We start from the raw sequence: 16,727 nt of genomic DNA on the forward strand, positions 1-16,727 counted from the left end.
ATACAGATTATGCATTTACTGTGTTTTATTGTTATTCCTTATTTTGGTTGTTTTATTTGTCTAAGCACATGAATGTACATGTAGAGGTGGGTATTGTTTTGATATCATTTGATATAACCAAAAGTTTTATGAAAACTGATTAGTTTGTCTTATTTTTGTTAAGATAACATTACTGAGGAGTGAGGACCACAAAACAGCCTTTGATCCTCATCCTTTACAGTCCATATAGGATATTTTAGCACTTACTGGGAACTTATGGGGTGATTTGGGCAGTTGTACTGTACAGCAGGCGCTTCAGATGCTAAAGAGCAAAACCTTTGATATCACCTTGCATTTGCTATGTTAATTGAAGTTTAATTTCATTGGCCAAGAAAACAAAATATTTGTTAATACTGTACCATATTGGTAAAACACATTTGAATCTCTGCCTACCTCTGCAAATATGAATCTTCTCAGGATTATACAATAGCAATAAGTTGTTAATGGGCCAAATATGCTTGCTTCTAATAAAAAAAAACGTTTTTACTGTATTAGTCGTGTACATAAATGGGTGGGTTAGGTTATAATACACTGGTCGAACAAATGTTTCAGGGAAAAGCTCTAAGTTTCCTTGACAGAAGAAATCACATCTTATTTCTTTCAAATGCCTTACAAGGAGTTCATTTCTGCTTCTTTTGCTTGTTATTTGAAATACTTATTACTTGATGAGTTCCCATCGAAAATATATGCCTTAATTGTATCGATAGACCTTTTTTTCCAGCTTGATTCCATATTTTCGTTTACTTTGATCTGTAGTGCTAAATATGAAGCACCTGTCCATGTAGTGTACTGCTAGCCTGCTATTGATTCTCTTCAGCCCAATCTGTTCACCCAGCTTGCTGTGGAGGTCCAGTGGGTTTGGATCACTCCATCCGGTTGGCAATCACCAGCTTCCACTTGAGTGTCACCCCTGATGAACAATTCCAAAGATGCTCTTATCACTGGAAGCACTTCCCAATACCCCCAGAATATGAGGTAAGAACAAAATGGCTGCTCTGTGTATATAGCACTAATGCCTAGAGGGTGTATGAGAGCACCCTCATAGCCTACCTACCTGGGTTCATCACCTTGTGGCTGTAATCACAATGGTTACCAAAGCTTCTGGAAACATCTGCACTGACTTGTATCGCTTTATTTAACCACATGAACCCTATAGCATCCCTATTCTGAGGTAGGGGAACATTCAGCAACATTAGCAGATCTACAAGCTCACAATGTGTCGGGCCTACTATAGGATTTGTAAGTGGTTAAAGCATAATTTGTTAATATGAATTACAAAACAAACAAGAAAATAGATCTCTCACTAGTTGCCACATTGCCACAAGAGTTGGCATAGCAGCCAAGACTTCTTGGCTGAAGCTACTCCGTTGTATCAAGTGCATCTGGAGGGTTTAATACTGTCAAGGATATGATGTTACTCACTGGAAATAATAGGTGAAAACATATTTTTGCTCTTTTGTTAACAGACCTTGTACTACTGTATAGTATTTTAAAAGTACAAGCCAGTTTTGGTGTGGCAGGGCCTTACAAGTAGCTACTGTGTGCTTTGTGAATGGACTACATTGTATAAAGCACAGCCATTAGAGAAGAATTACAAGACACAGTGCATTTCTGAATATACAGTAAACCTCAAATGCTGATGCGGCCAACTTCCCCAGACCCAATTTGCATGTAAATCCACCCTTGTTGTTTTGGTACCCTGATTCACTATGATTTACTGTGACTGCTGCAACTAATTGTAATTGTTTACGCATCCCTTTGGAGGCATAAATTAAAGCTAAACATAATTCAACGGTGGCGTGTGCAAATTCTGCATTTTCCTATTGATGAATGCCCGACCTGGTGTAGGCCTATGTGTCTGCCCCCCATACACAGTCCTTCTGACTAAGGGTGTAATAAGCGCTGATTTAAACTGGAGATCCGCATACATGGATAAGCTAGGCATAAGATGTTACAAGTAATTGGACTGGGTGACCTAATGGTTTGTGGGGGAAAAACTTGACTGAAAGGCCATTTAGCCCCTTTCTGCAATAAACTAAAGTGTTATGTAGTGCACAGTGGGGTCTGGGGAACCCCAGGGGGTCCCCAGCTAAATTATTGATAGTTAGGAACCAAATGGACCCTTGCGGGCCTGTATCAAAATGGAACCAAATGCACCATTACGGGTCCATTTGAACACTCTTAAGACTTAACCCATTAAGACCTGAGGCCGATTCTGCAAATGTCTTCTAAATCCTAACAGTTTTCTGAAAAACGTATGTTTCTGTCTATATCAGTGGTGGTCAAACCTTTTCATGTCAAGGACCCCCAAAATGATATGCATTTGGCCGCGGACCCCCATCTCAAAATATTTTGTTCCAGGGACCCCCAGAAGCAAATGTTCGCTTTAAAAGATGTATATATTCAAAGATTTGCACACATTTTCACGATTTAAAAACAATCTGTGAGCTTGTGTATCTGCTATTTTTGAATAGCCAACGCAAAAATCGAAAATGACACACAGATGCTTTCCCGGATTTAATGGCTTAAATTAACACTGGGGATTTTACAGTGTAGATTAGGATCCCAGAGATAAAAATCTTATCAAATGCTGTTCTGTGGCCTAATCCCTAATGCATATCAAACTGGCATAAAAATGTAGAGAATCACCGATGTAGTGCAGTCACAGGAGGAGACTCCACTCCACACCTCTATGTCCCACTAGAGGGAGCCAAGAGAGAGGATTGAGCTTTGAGGTTATCAATCGATCACTGCCCCTCCTTCAGACCTTCAGCATCTGTGTACTGTAGATTAAATTTGGTTCCTTGTTCAATGACATTAAATCAAAATGCAAGCCGTAGGCAAACGTAGCCTTGACAGAAGTCCACCAGTCAAACAATCGTGGAAAAGCATGGTGTTGTTTGCAGCAGGGTATATTTAAAGATGGTCACGTCTGAATTACTGCAGGTGAGGTGATTAATATGGTGATTAAAATTCAATACAGGTCCTAGAGCTGTAATTATTTCTCATACCACTTTGATTGAATTAAAATCTTATTGTGCAGAGTAGTTTCTATTAAGAGGTGGTGTGGCTTTTACAAAAATAAATAGCTCTATATTCCCATAGCAATCACTGCTTATAGTGTGTTTGGTCAGTAACAGGGGTCTCACATCTCTCCTGTGCTCTTTAGTAAACAGAAAATACATTTTCAGGCCAGGATACCAGTTTCATCCAATCAGGAGAGAGAAATCATATAAACAAGTGACATTGGAATAGATAAAAAAGAAAAGAAAAAGAAGAGCAGACGAATTTGAATTGGAACACAATAAAATAGAAGCTAATAAATTGGTTCTCTCTCCTACTATACCAATTGTGAATGAAATTGGTAAACCCACCTGAAAATGTATTTTCTGTTTACTAAATAGCTGTAGAGATGAGAAGACCCCTGTTGCTGAACAAACACTCTATATAACAATGATTCGATCAGAATATAGAGCTTTAACTCTTAAACTAAAACTTTTTGTTTTAACTCAATACAGAACATGTTTTCTGAAGAACTGAAGTTCCCATTATATGTAGGCAATGCATTATTCAATATTCTGAATGTATTTAAATATGACCCCTATGATTTATAATTTATCTCCATACCGAAATTGCGTTTAAGCAATGTAAAAATCCAACACTTCATCACATCATTTAGTCATATGTATTTTTTACATTTTAACCACCTTAGTCTTTAACCCTGGCATCCCTATTTTAGGCATGTCATAGGCGGAAAAAAAGCCTAGGGCCTATAGCTTAATTTATACAGTTAACCCTTTATACAGGTCATACACCAGTGCGACAAAAATAGCCAATCTACAAGCTCACAATGCCTCAAATGATGTGCATCACAATACCTTGTGAGCTTGTAGATTGGCTATTTTCATCCTACCACGCCACGTGCCAGGCTTACTGTAAGTGCTTAGAGAACTGCTATGATAAAGAAAAAACATTCACCCTGGGACTGCTTAGCACTGCAAACATGCACACAACTGGAAAGGAAGCAGGAACACTGAACACAAGTTATCACGTGCAGGAAAGTTAGCTACTTTGAGGATATGGAAAACTTTCAGGACATCTCAAAGAAATAGCTGTTCCCTCAAATTGCTGTGCAGATAGTTCTGCTCATAACGAAGGTAAGTGTCAGCACAAAAAAGAAAGATGACTATAGAAAACGTAGAAAACACAGATGCATGACCCAAATATAGGCTATGCTATACTGTATTCTAAAAAAAGAACCAACGAAACCAAGAGGGAGAATGCAAGTCCGTATCCTTGCAGTGTTCTTTCATGAGAACTTATTAAGGCTACTTATTAGATCTAGTTGACTACTTTAATTACACATCTGTCTTCCACGCTCAATATGCCAAAGGGATCGGCATTTGGCCTGTTTGTTTAGCCTACACCTATAGGCTAACTGATAAGCACTATAGCCTTCACAATAGCAACAGAAAGGCTCGGTGGGACAATGTCATTTTTCAAAATGAAAATGCAAATCAAGAATGGATTCTTTTTAGCGCTCCACTGTTTAAAGAAAGGCATATCAGTCAATGACTGTGTGACATAGGCTACATCTAGACCACGCTCAGCAGGAATCAGGGCTGTGGCAGAGGCAATTCCTCAGAAAACCACTTGATGGATGGCAGATCTCCAAGGTCTAGTGGAACGTCACTGCATACAATAAACACATGCGCACAAACAACACATGCTCACTCCCAAGGTCTTGATCTGTCTTGTAGAGATTAAGAACCACGTCTGAAAGCTTGACAGTGCACGAACGGGCACACTCACACGCGAACACACAATAGTAGACAGGTAATCTCTCAAGACAGATCCTGCAATATACATTGAGGATCTGCCAGCACTAAAATCCCAAACACATATTGGATTGAATGCAGTGTGAAACCTGATTTCCTGTTATACTGTATGCAGTATAACAGGTAAAAAAAAAACAGAGGTAAAAAGAAGGGAAAAAAATAATCAGTGGAAATTAATCAGATGAATCTGGCATCACAGCTACGTACATCCCTGTTGCCATGGCAGCAAGAGGACGCCAAACCAGTCGGATGAGTTTTGATAAATGGCACATGTGTCTTGCTCCACGTACGTTGTTCATCGAGGTTTGCAAATACTTATTGGTGTAGATAAAGAACAGAGCGCCCTAATTACACAATCACCCTGCTTCATCATCTATCATTTCGAGCAGGACCCACTGTATCAGCACAAATGTCGCTGGGGAGGAGGCGTAGGCTACGTCGCTACAGGGGCCTGATCATTGAGCTACAGTATATAGGCCTGATTAAACCACAGGCATCTTTCTTATGGTTGGAGGAAGTACTCTGATTATTTACGTAAAGTAAAAGTAGCAATACCACAATATAAAATAACTCCGTTAAAAGTAAAAGGAAGTAGAAAGTAAAAAAAGCAGATCTACAAGCTATTTTCAAATATCAGAAGTATGAAATGGGGCTTAAGTGGTTAATGTATGTTTTGTATTCATAATTCAAACATGCAAAGTAACACACTTTCTGATAATTGTAATGAAGTTAAAAAAGTGCATTATTTTCCTCTGAGAGGTATAGTGAAGTAAAAACAAATAAAGCATAACAAAATTGAAATACTCGAGTAAAGTAAAAGTAACTCAATTGTACTTAAGTACAGTACTTAATAAAGAGTAAATGTACTTTACTTTCCACCACTGCATCTTTCCATCTGACGTGGTCTGCCGCTAGGACTGGTTTCACACTTCTCCTAGGGTTAGGGTTAGGCTCACCCATAACATCACACCTTCAGTGTAGCTTTAAATAAAAGTGCGTGCTCTGCTCTGCCATCATCTTGATTTATATTTACATGACACCTTTTAGATGGATCATACACTCCACACCACACAGTTGATTATGCTATGATTGGGAAAGGGCTGTGAAGACAGAGCAGACGAGCACACAATCACACCAGCGTTGTTCATGGTGATTAGTAGACCTATTGGGAGTTAAACGGGACTGTTTTAAAAGCCAGACCCTAGATCAAATATATTTGTACATATACAGTATATTTGCCAAGTGGTCAAGTCAAGTCGAGGTCAACACCTCAACCTAATTTAGCTCTTTAAAAACAGAAGAAGAGATCCGAGCACTCAAAAAATGTGGAGGAGAGGAAGTAAAATAAATAAATATATATTCTATAAAAAATGAAATTCAACCGGTTAAGGTCTTCATCAGTTCTTGCCCTGATGAAGACCTTAACCGGTCGAAACATGCTGGCATTTATTATAGAATACAATTTGTTTTAACTTTACTTCCTCTCCTCCACATTTTTTGAGTGCTTGGATCTCTTCTCCTTTTTTAAAGTTTACATGTCCCGCTGATCCTAGAAGCACAATACACCTTTTTTTATCTCCAGTGAGCACCCGGTTGGCCTCTGTGTCTTTTCTCTGCTAATTTAGCTCTTCTTTGCAATTCTGCAAAAGAGTCTTTTGCAACCACAGCCGGAAACTGAGAGTGAATACTGGTAATTGATGCCACTGATAATAATTCGAGAGAAACTTTTGATATCATAAAAATATAAGTGTCACACGCACCATTAGAAATAGACTACCACCCTGACTAACAATCAACCTGGGGACCACTGTTGCGTTGGGTGTGGATATGGGCTAATATGAGTGCTTTGGTAACACATTCAACCCAATCTCACACCGTGAAATAGCACGGATTGACATTCTGTACATAGACGACTAGAAAACCCGAAAAGCTGTGCATAGCAGCCTTGTATCCCCTCCGTTGACTTTGTTACGTTTTGGACCATGTCGGAGGCGCGCAGTCTCAAGCGAACTGGAGCCACATAAGGCAACACCGAGCGAGCTAAAGCAAGCGAGTTGGCGTGCCGCACGTTGCGACGTTCGCTTGAGCCTACTCAGCGCCGTCCGCGTTATGTACCGATATGCACAGAATCGTAAATCATGTTGTGGGGACTGCTCTGCTTCCGGGTTGCAACCCATGTTATTTCACCGTGGGATTCACGGCTCCTATGCACACGTTTTCGGGTTTTCTTGTTGTCTATTTAAGGAATTGTCAATCCGTGCTATTTCACCGTGTTCTGGGAGATCAGGCTGAACACATTAGTTACTACGCATCCTATGTCATCCCACTGTTTCTCAACCAATGGTCCACAATTAAATAATGACTGAAATTAAATAATGACCTGGACCTTAAATAATGATAAGGCCCGATTTAAATTTGTTGCACAATACTACACGCAACAAATGATATCAAGCCCAGGCTTTATTTAACTGAAATACACGAGTGATCCAGAGCTAAAACAAACACTGATCTATTCCTATTCCACGGTTACCCTTTTTCCATTCTCTTACTTTATCCAACATTCTATTAAACTCAGGTTAACTGATGTGTATCTTATGTATGAGTGAGCAGACACATGCGATTATATGGGCACATTTCCTAATAATGATGACTCAATCAGGCAATCCGGTAAATTTCCCCTTCTTGAGATTCTAACTCCCTTTTCTTGACCTCTGACGTCCCGTCCAGTAACTAATACCATTGACACATCATCATAGGTCATCAGGTCATTTAGTGTACTGTTCCGTGGAAGAACCCACAGTGCCTAGAGAGCCTCCCAGTGTCGTCAACAACTGCTGCTAGCATCTCACCAGCCACCCTAAGCCCCCAAGAGACAGTGGGGGCAGTAGCATGCCTCTTGGACCCTTGACCTTCATGAATGGGTGTGATGTCTCAGTCTCATGGCCCTGTTCCAAGTGGGTCACTTTATATCCCGCCAGTCACTGTTGTTCAACCTAGCCATTGAGTAGAATCTCTTTTGCTTCCATAATGAGCTGCATTTTAAGTGCTATGCTTTTTGATCTTACTCAGAGCGTTGGTCATGATCCAAGAGAATCTCAATCAGCAAAGTTTATCCTAGTGTAAAGATCAGGAGTAGCTCTTGGTACTTTTATGCAGTTTTACCACATCTTTTCATGGGCTGTTGTAATAAAGTTGCGTGTGTACTAAAAAACAACAACAAGCCCAACAACACAGTTAAACAGAGATGTAATTCTATACACAGTCAAGCTAACTGTGGTATTGTGTTTAACAATAAATAGCAAGTAATGGCTGTGCACAGATGAACAAGTAAACAATTAATAAGCTTTTTCCCCCCCTGTTATGCATATTATCAATTTCTCGCTGACGCAGGATTCATGAGAGTATTATTATGTGCATTGGAACCTCAAACACTCAGGCGTCAGAGTTCAGTTTATGTGAGAGAGTAGCAGTAGCCCTTAATGAGCTCCAAAAACAACCCCTTCATGAGTTCCCAGCAACACGTGATAAGCCAATAAAAGCCCTTAACTAGATCCATTGTGCAGATGTATAATTTGGCCTCATTCCCACTGACAGGTCTCGAATATCAATAACAAAGTCCTCCTCCTTTAGCTAACGTCCTTGGTAGTTTATCTAATTTCTCTGAACAATTTTACATGGCCCAGACTTTACTTTGCCATAGCTAGTGTTACTACTTGTTGATGGCTTACAATATTGATTGGATTAGAGTGTCAAGACAATGAGAGTAAAATGTACACTGCTATTGGTGAGAGGCACAGGGGGGGAATTATACAGGTATTGCTGTGCAGAAGGCATCGACGTGAGCAATGTAAAAGTGTTTATTTGCCGTGGGAGGGGAGCCCAGGGTTTAAAGTCTATTTAGCCTTTATAGTTTATAGGCCTACTGTAGTCTCCAATAGTCCCTTTGAAAGGCTGACCTCATTCTTGAGGAAACAGACAGCCAAAAGTACAAGCTCATAATTTCCTGTTATATTTTATGGTGTCACCGGGAATAAAATATGTCTGACCCCACAGAGTCATAGCCACACTTAGGGTCCCTTGTGCGCCGCAAGTGGATCTTGGTTTTTAGTCTGTGGATGTTGGACTTCCAGATGTTATGGAGTCTTGTGGATGTCTTTGGATGGATGTCTTTTTGGGCAGTATTGTCCTTACTAATCAGACTTCACAAGTACCCAAAGTCGTCAACGACTTCAAGCGGCTCATCACTTATGGTGATGCATGCATGTGTGTTGGTGTTGATGGACATCACTGGTTTTGGTGGTGTTGGTAATGAGGACTGCTTGTAGCATACTTGGTGAGTCGATCAAATGCGTCGCCAAAAAGACTATAAAATGAATGTTACACAGTATGACTTTAAAATAGTAAGCAACAACTGAGCCCTTGGGTCAGGATGGAACAATTGTGTTGAGATTTTCCCACCACAAATAGATGGAAGCTTAGGGTTCACAGCAATACATTCCCAAGCAACTAAATGCACAGGCTTGGGTTTGCATCACTGCTATTTCACTTGAATTCGTTGAACCTATACTTAATGTTTATTATATTTCCATCCTTCTTTTCAGAATGCAACTGAGAGCTGATCTCAACAGAAGCCTTGTGCTGTCTGTCTACATTGTCACCTTTGTGATTGGCTTCCCGGGCAATGTCTTTGCCTTCTACATCTTCATCAAGAAGGTGATGCATAAAGCCAAGCCCATTGACGTCCTGCTCCTCAGCCTGACCATGTCAGACCTCCTCTTCCTCTTCTTCCTGCCCTTCAAAATGCAGGAGGCGGTAGACAACATGGAGTGGAACATGCCAAAATTCCTATGTCCACTGTCCAGATATGTGTTCTTCAGCACCATTTACAACAGCATCTTAACTCTAACCGCTATTAGTGTTGAACGGTACCGCGGAGTGGCCTACCCTACCAAGTACAAAACTAAATTAAATAAACAAACAGCCTTTGTACGCAGTGGTGGCCAGTTTATTCTCCTGGATCATATCATCAGCACATGCCTCTATAACTTATGTCATGCATTACTCTTCTCATCCTAACCGCACCATTGATCAAGCAGAGCATTGTTATGAGGAGTTTTCTCCACAGCAGCTTGCAGTTTTGTTGCCTGTGCGCCTGGAAATATTCCTGGTTCTATTTAAAGATCCAACATCAACACCAAGAAGCGATTCCGCCGGACAATTGGTCTCGCTTTGGCAACACTGGTGGTGTTCAGCATCTGTTTCGTGCCATACAACCTGTCTCACGCTTTAGGATTTGCAAAGTGGAAAAGCATCCGGTGGCGTGAGATTTCCCTCCTCACTAGCACACTGAATGCCGTCCTGGACCCCCTTGTCATCTACTTCTCCTCCTCTGCCTTCAGGAGAGCATCTAGAGTCCTTTTAAAGACGCTATCAGGCAGACTGGAGAGGCTTCTTGTGCTGCTAAGGCTCCGCACTGGCCCAGTCTGTCCAGCTCAGGACATCACCGCAACAACGCAAACTGATTTTTGATAGAGTAAGACAGTATTCTGCTTTATTACTTGCATCCATTGCTGTATTGCAGATTGTATGCCTTGCCTACATCTATTTGGTTCAAATAATAATTTGTTAATAACAATTTGATAACAAAATATATTTTTTTATTGTTTATGCTACAATAATCATGTCTCATTGTTGTTGTTATTCCTTTTCTACAATGTGACATGTTATTTGATCTTTTCCCGTATGTACTACTAGGCAACTCTGCATTTATAGATTTAATTTTTTGTACGTTTCTGTTCCAAAGAATTGAAATGTCAAATCTCAAGTCAAGTCAAATTCTATTATAGACCAATATACACAAATAATGTCCCAAAGGGCGGCACATAAAAACTGAGCAATATAGTACTATATAACAATAATGATAATTAACATGAGTGTTGCATACATATACGCTCACACACGTGCATATACATACCATATACACATACTATACTCACTTGCACACACGAAACACTGTAAACAAAAGATAAAACTGACCGGGTGACTGGAATGTAGTACCTGGTTCAGATTATATCATCATGTTGAATGCTGATGTGAACAGGTGTGTTCAGTCCAGAAGGAGCGAGTGCATTCTCCGGCAGCGGCAGCAGCCGCGGAACTGCCGCGGAACTTCCGGTGGAGGAGCGGCAGCTCCCGGCAGTGACTGCCGGCGGTGGAGCGGCAGCTGCCGGCGGAGCAGCGGAACTGCCGCGGAACTGCCGGTGGAGGAGCGGCAGTCGCGGAACTGCCGGTGGAGGAGCCGCAGTCAACTTATTTTTTCCGCCGATAAAGTATAGTTTTGGACCATGACGGAGGCTCGCCGACTCAGTAGACCTTGAGGCCAAGGAGTCGCGCCCGAGCGCCTCCAGGCGCGAGTGCCCGCGACGACCGGCCGATGGTCTACTAGTCGACTAAGCGCCGTCCGAGTTATGTACCGATAGGCACAGAATCGTAAATAATATTGGTGGGGACTGCGTTACACAAACGCAGCACACTCCCAAAGCTGGCGCCGCCGGCAGCTCCGCGGAAGCTCCGCGGAAGCTGCCGCTGCCGGAAAATGCACTCGCTGTCCCTCGTTGAGTCTGCTCTTAAATAGGTCAACCGAGCTAGAGTCAAATATGGATTGGGAGGGTAAAAGAATGCCTTGCCACCTTCTGATATTTTGGGAATGGTTAAGAGACCAGCTTTTTGTCATTATAGGGGTCTAATAGTATACGGTGTGACTTGTGGCAATGGGTATGACGGTACTATTTTATATAACAGTAGAATCTTGAAGTAGGAACTGGTGTGTGTATTGGGAGCCAGTGTATGGAAATGAGCACAGGGGTCATATGGTAAACCTTTCTCGTCCTGTTTAAAATACTGGCAGCAGTGTTCTGTACTATTTGTAATTTGTTAATGGTTGATTTAGGCAGTCCAGCATTTAAAAGTAGAAAGTTTGATGACATCCATTGTTTAATTTCTAAGATACATTGTTCAAGTTTAACCAGCAGATGACATGTGTAAACGTCGTTCACACGGCAAGCGGTTCTGTTGAGGTTCTGTTGCGGCCCGCGCGCGCGTGCACAAACGAGCACGCGTGCGAAAGCTTCACGGTACCGCGCCCGCTCGTAATAAAAGTGAAATCTATCAGTTAAATATGCTCTAAACCAGGCTAAAACGGTACAAGTGAGACCAATATGGTGATCAAAGGCTGCACTGGTGTCTAAGAGAGGTAATCAGTGAGTTTCTGTGCTGCTGCTTTTTTGAGAAGTTTTGAGAAAAAGGACAGGAGAGCTGTTTATAAATACATTTGAAACTGTATTTCAAATGTATGCACCCTGTTTGTCCGTCCTTCCGTGTGTGTGTGTGAGTGAGTGCGTGTGTCATTCTGTCTGTGTACAGCTAATCTCCGGCACTGTTGGCTTGATCACAGCGAAACTGTGCACACACACTCCCTGGATGCCAATTCAGAACCTCTGCCCCAAATTTCTCACATGGGCCTGTTATAGCGCCAATTTATGCTAAACACATTTGTTTACAGTACTCCTACAGATTGTGTCCAAAAATCCCACAAATCGGTACACAGTATCCCTATGGTCATCAAACAAAACGGGTATTTCAGATTTTTCATATTCCAATCCTGATTGGCTAAGATTGGCTTCCAAAGTTTGCAGGAGTGCTCCGTTTTGAACATGAAATCTCAGCCTCAAATCATGAACACAGCTGCAATTTCCGTGAAATTTTGCACTCACATTCCCATTAGGCCCAGGAAGAAATGCCACTTGAAAGCTTTCAAATCAACCTCATGGTGGCGCTATCTGATTTGTGTTTTTTTCTATAACTGCACCGATCTGTGTAAAACTTTGTATGCACACTCCCTAGAGGCCAAGGAAAAACCTTTTCCTGCATTTCTTACATCTGCCTTTTATAGCGCCACCAGGAGGCCGACTTATGTCAAACTTTTTTTTAAATATTAAGCCTTCAGATTTTATCCAAATTGCACGCAAATCGGTACAGTTTACAGGAGTGGCCCGTTTTCAACAAAATGCCGCAAATCATGAACGCAGTGTCCGATTGCGGTGGAACTTTGCACGGATATTCGCAATACGTTGAGGAACAAATGCCACCCTTTTAACATTGCCCTATTATAGCGCCAACATTTTTTATGTTATTCCTACAAATCTTGTCCAAACATCATGCAAATCGGTACACATTATCTCTATAGTCAAGTGATCAAGACGGTTCCGTCCGATTTTTCATATTTCATCCTGATAGGAGAATTCCAAACTTTTCTGGCCTGCAATAACCTACCTAACCTGGCAGAGACCTCTGCTCCGAGGAGCACTTTTTCTAGTTAAATGTGCATCATCTTGATAAACGCTGTCATGCGACTTGCATCATGTTTTGGTTTTCCTGTCTTGGTTTTCGGGTCTTACACTGCCATCTAAAACGGCAGTGTAAGCTCTAAGCTGTTCCATTTGAGAAACAATTTGTGGCATACTTGAGCTATTGCTTTAAGGCCATTCTGAATAAGGTATGGAATTATGCATTTTCCTCTCCTTTTACCTATAATTCTCATTGAAATAAGTTGAATTAATTCTGTGTACAGAATTTACAATGAAAATACGTTTTTGAAATGTACCAATCATTCATTGATGTTGTATTCAATTATGAATTCCTTTGAGGGCTGGGATATTGCTGTTAGTATTAGTTATCTTACTAAGATATTATTACTGTGATACTATTACTAGATATTGCATTATTATATCCCGATTACTTATATAGCTCTATTAGTTAAATTCAAAACACAGTTCTACTGTAATTTGATCACCCACATCTTAATGCTTTCTATTATACTTGTTTAGTACTGGGTTATTTCCCCCAGGGCTATAGGATTTATCATTCTTAATCAAAAGCAACTTTATAATTTCCTTGACCTTCATGAATGGTTGTGATGTCTCAGTCTCATGGCCCTGTTCCAAGTGGGTCACTTTATATCCCGCCAGTCACTGCTGTTCAACCTAGCCATTGAGTAGAATCTCTTTTGCTTCCATAATGAGCTGCATTTTAAGTGCCTGCGCACCACAAGTGGATGTTGGTTTTTAGTCTGTGGATCTTCCAGATGTTATGGAGTCTTGTATAGGTGCTGCATGCTTTCCCAAGTCTGTGCTGGATGTCTTTTTGGGCAGTATCGTCCTTACTAATCAGACTTCACAAGTACACAAAGTCGTCAACGACTTCAAGCGGCTCATCATTTATGGTGATGCATGCATGTGTGTTGGTGTTGATGGACATCACTGGTTTTGGTGGTGTTGGTAATGAGGACTGCTTGTAGAGCATACTTGGTGAGTCGATCAAATGCGTCGCCAAAAAGACTTCTAAAATGAATGTTACACAGTATGACTTTAAAATAGTAAGCAACAACTGAGCCCTTGGGTCAGGATGGAACAATTGTGTTGAGATTTTCCCAGCACAAATAGATGGAAGCTTATGGTTCACAGCAATACATTGCCAAGCAACTAAATGCACAGGCTTGGGTTTGCATCACTGCTATTTCACTTGAATTCGTTGAACATATACTTAATGTTTAATATATTTCCATCCCTCTTTTCAGAATGCAGCTGAGAGCTGATCTCAACAGAAGCCTTGTGCTGTCTGTCTACATTGTCACCTTTGTGATTGGCTTCCCGGGCAATGTCTTTGCCTTCTACATCTTCATCAAGAAGGTGATGCATAAAGCCAAGCCCATTGACGTCCTGCTCCTCAGCCTGACCATGTCAGACCTCCTCTTCCTCTTCTTCCTGCCCTTCAAAATGCAGGAGGCGGTAGACAACATGGAGTGGAACATGCCACAATTCCTATGTCCACTGTCCAGATACGTGTTCTTCAGCACCATTTACAACAGCATCTTAACTCTAACCGCTATTAGTGTTGAACGGTACCTCGGAGTGGCCTACCCTATCAAGTACAAAACTAAATTAAATAAACAGCCTTTGTACGCAGTGGTGGCCAGTTTATTCTCCTGGATCATATCATCAGCACATGCCTCTATAACTTATGTCATGCATTACTCTTCTCATCCTAACCGCACCATTGATCAAGCAGAGCATTGTTATGAGGAGTTTTCTCCACAGCAGCTTGCAGTTTTGTTGCCTGTGCGCCTGGAAACGTTCCTGGTTCTATTTTGTGTGCCATTTCTAACATGCAGTTTCTGCTACATCAACTTAGTACGAATACTTTCCCGAAGGTCCAACACCAACACCAAGAAGCGATTCCACCGGTCAATTGGTCTCGCTTTGGCGACACTGGTGGTGTTCAGCATCTGTTTCGTGCCATACAACCTGTCTCACGTTTTAGGATTTGCAAAGTGGGAAAGCATCCGGTGGCGTGAGATTGCCCTCCTCACTAGCACACTGAATGCCGGCCTGGACCCCCTTGTCATCTACTTCTCCTCCTCTGCCTTCAGGAGAGCATCTAGAGTCCTTCTAAAGACGCTATCAGGCAGACTGGAGAGGCTCCTTGTCCTGCCAAGGCTCCTTGTCCTGCCACTCCGCACTGCCCCAGTGCGTCCAGCTCAGGACATAGCCGCAACAACGCAAACTGATTTTTGATAGAGGAAGACAGTATTCTGCTTTATTACTTGTATTCATTGCTGTATTGCAGATTGTATGCCTTGTCTACATCTGTTTTACAATTTGACAACAAAATGTTTTTTTAATTGTCTATGCTGCAATAATCTTGTCTCATTGTTGTCGTTATTCCTTTTTTACAAGTCATGTGATTTGATCTTTTCCTGTATGTACTACTAGGCAACTCTCCATTTATAGGTTTAATGTTTCTGTACGTTTCTGTTCCATGCAATGTCCTTGGTTTTTGATTGCAAAACATTTGGCTTCAGAGAGGGACTTAATGAATTGAAATGTCAAATGTCAAATCAAGTCAAATTCTATTATAGCCCAATATACAAAAATAATGTCCCAAAGGGCGGCACATAAAAACTGAGCAATATTAGTACTATATAACAATAATAATAATTAACAATAATTAAAACCAAGGAGTGCAAAGTTAAAGTATACATACATACATAAAGTAATAACAGTAAGTAAACATGAGTGTTGCATACATATACGCTCACACATGTGCATACATACCATATACACATACTATACTCACTTGCACACACAAAACACTGTAAACAAAAGATAAAACTGACACACCGGGTAACTGGAATGTAGTACCTTGTTCAGATTATATCAAATTGAATGCTGATGCGAACAGGTGTGTTGAGTCTGCTCTTAAATAGGTCAACCGAGCTAGAGTCAAATATGGATTGGGAGGGCCATGGTAAAAGAATGCCCTGTCACCTTCTGATATTTTATTTATTTTGGGAATGGTTAAGAGACCAGCTTTTTGTCATTATAGGGGTCTAATAGTATACGGGTTGACTTGTGGCCATGGTTATGACGGTTGTGTACTATTTTATATAACAGTAGAATCTTGAAGTTGGAACTGGTGTGTGTATGGGTGCCAGTGTATGGAAATGAGCACAGGGGTGATATGGTAAACCTTTCTCGTCCTGTTTAAAATACTGGCAGCAGTGTTCTGTACTTAATAATTTGTTAATGGTTGATTTAGGCAGTCCAGCATTTAAAAGTAGAACGTTTGATGACATCCATTGTTTAATTTCTAAGATACATTGTTCAAGTTTAACCAGCAGATGACATGTGTCAGGCTTCATAGAGATTGGCATAGGAATAGAAATCTAGTTGATGACGTCTTAAGTTATACCATGGGGCAACATATGAATAGAAAAGACAATAGGACCAAGTG

General features: G+C 41.0%; 1 protein-coding gene and 1 pseudogene across 2 annotated transcripts; both read left to right on the plus strand.

The window, feature by feature from the left end:
• Positions 1-943: 943 nt before the first annotated feature.
• Positions 944-10,406, plus strand: LOC308083534 (free fatty acid receptor 3-like; annotated as a pseudogene). The gene is made up of 2 exons: positions 944-1,014; positions 9,479-10,406. The product of its transcript is annotated as a free fatty acid receptor 3-like (transcript).
• A 4,106-nt stretch (positions 10,407-14,512) lies between these two features.
• On the plus strand, positions 14,513-15,508 carry LOC308083535 (free fatty acid receptor 3-like; the record flags this gene model as incomplete). The annotated part of the gene is made up of 1 exon (XM_080425849.1): positions 14,513-15,508. The coding sequence occupies one exon, from the start codon at positions 14,513-14,515 to the stop codon at positions 15,506-15,508; it is 996 nt and encodes a 331-aa protein (XP_080281975.1).
• Positions 15,509-16,727: the final 1,219 nt, after the last annotated feature.

This window comes from Gymnoscopelus braueri, assembly GCF_963280865.1.
Source record: "Gymnoscopelus braueri genome assembly, chromosome: 4".
Taxonomy (NCBI): Eukaryota; Metazoa; Chordata; class Actinopteri; order Myctophiformes; family Myctophidae; genus Gymnoscopelus; species Gymnoscopelus braueri.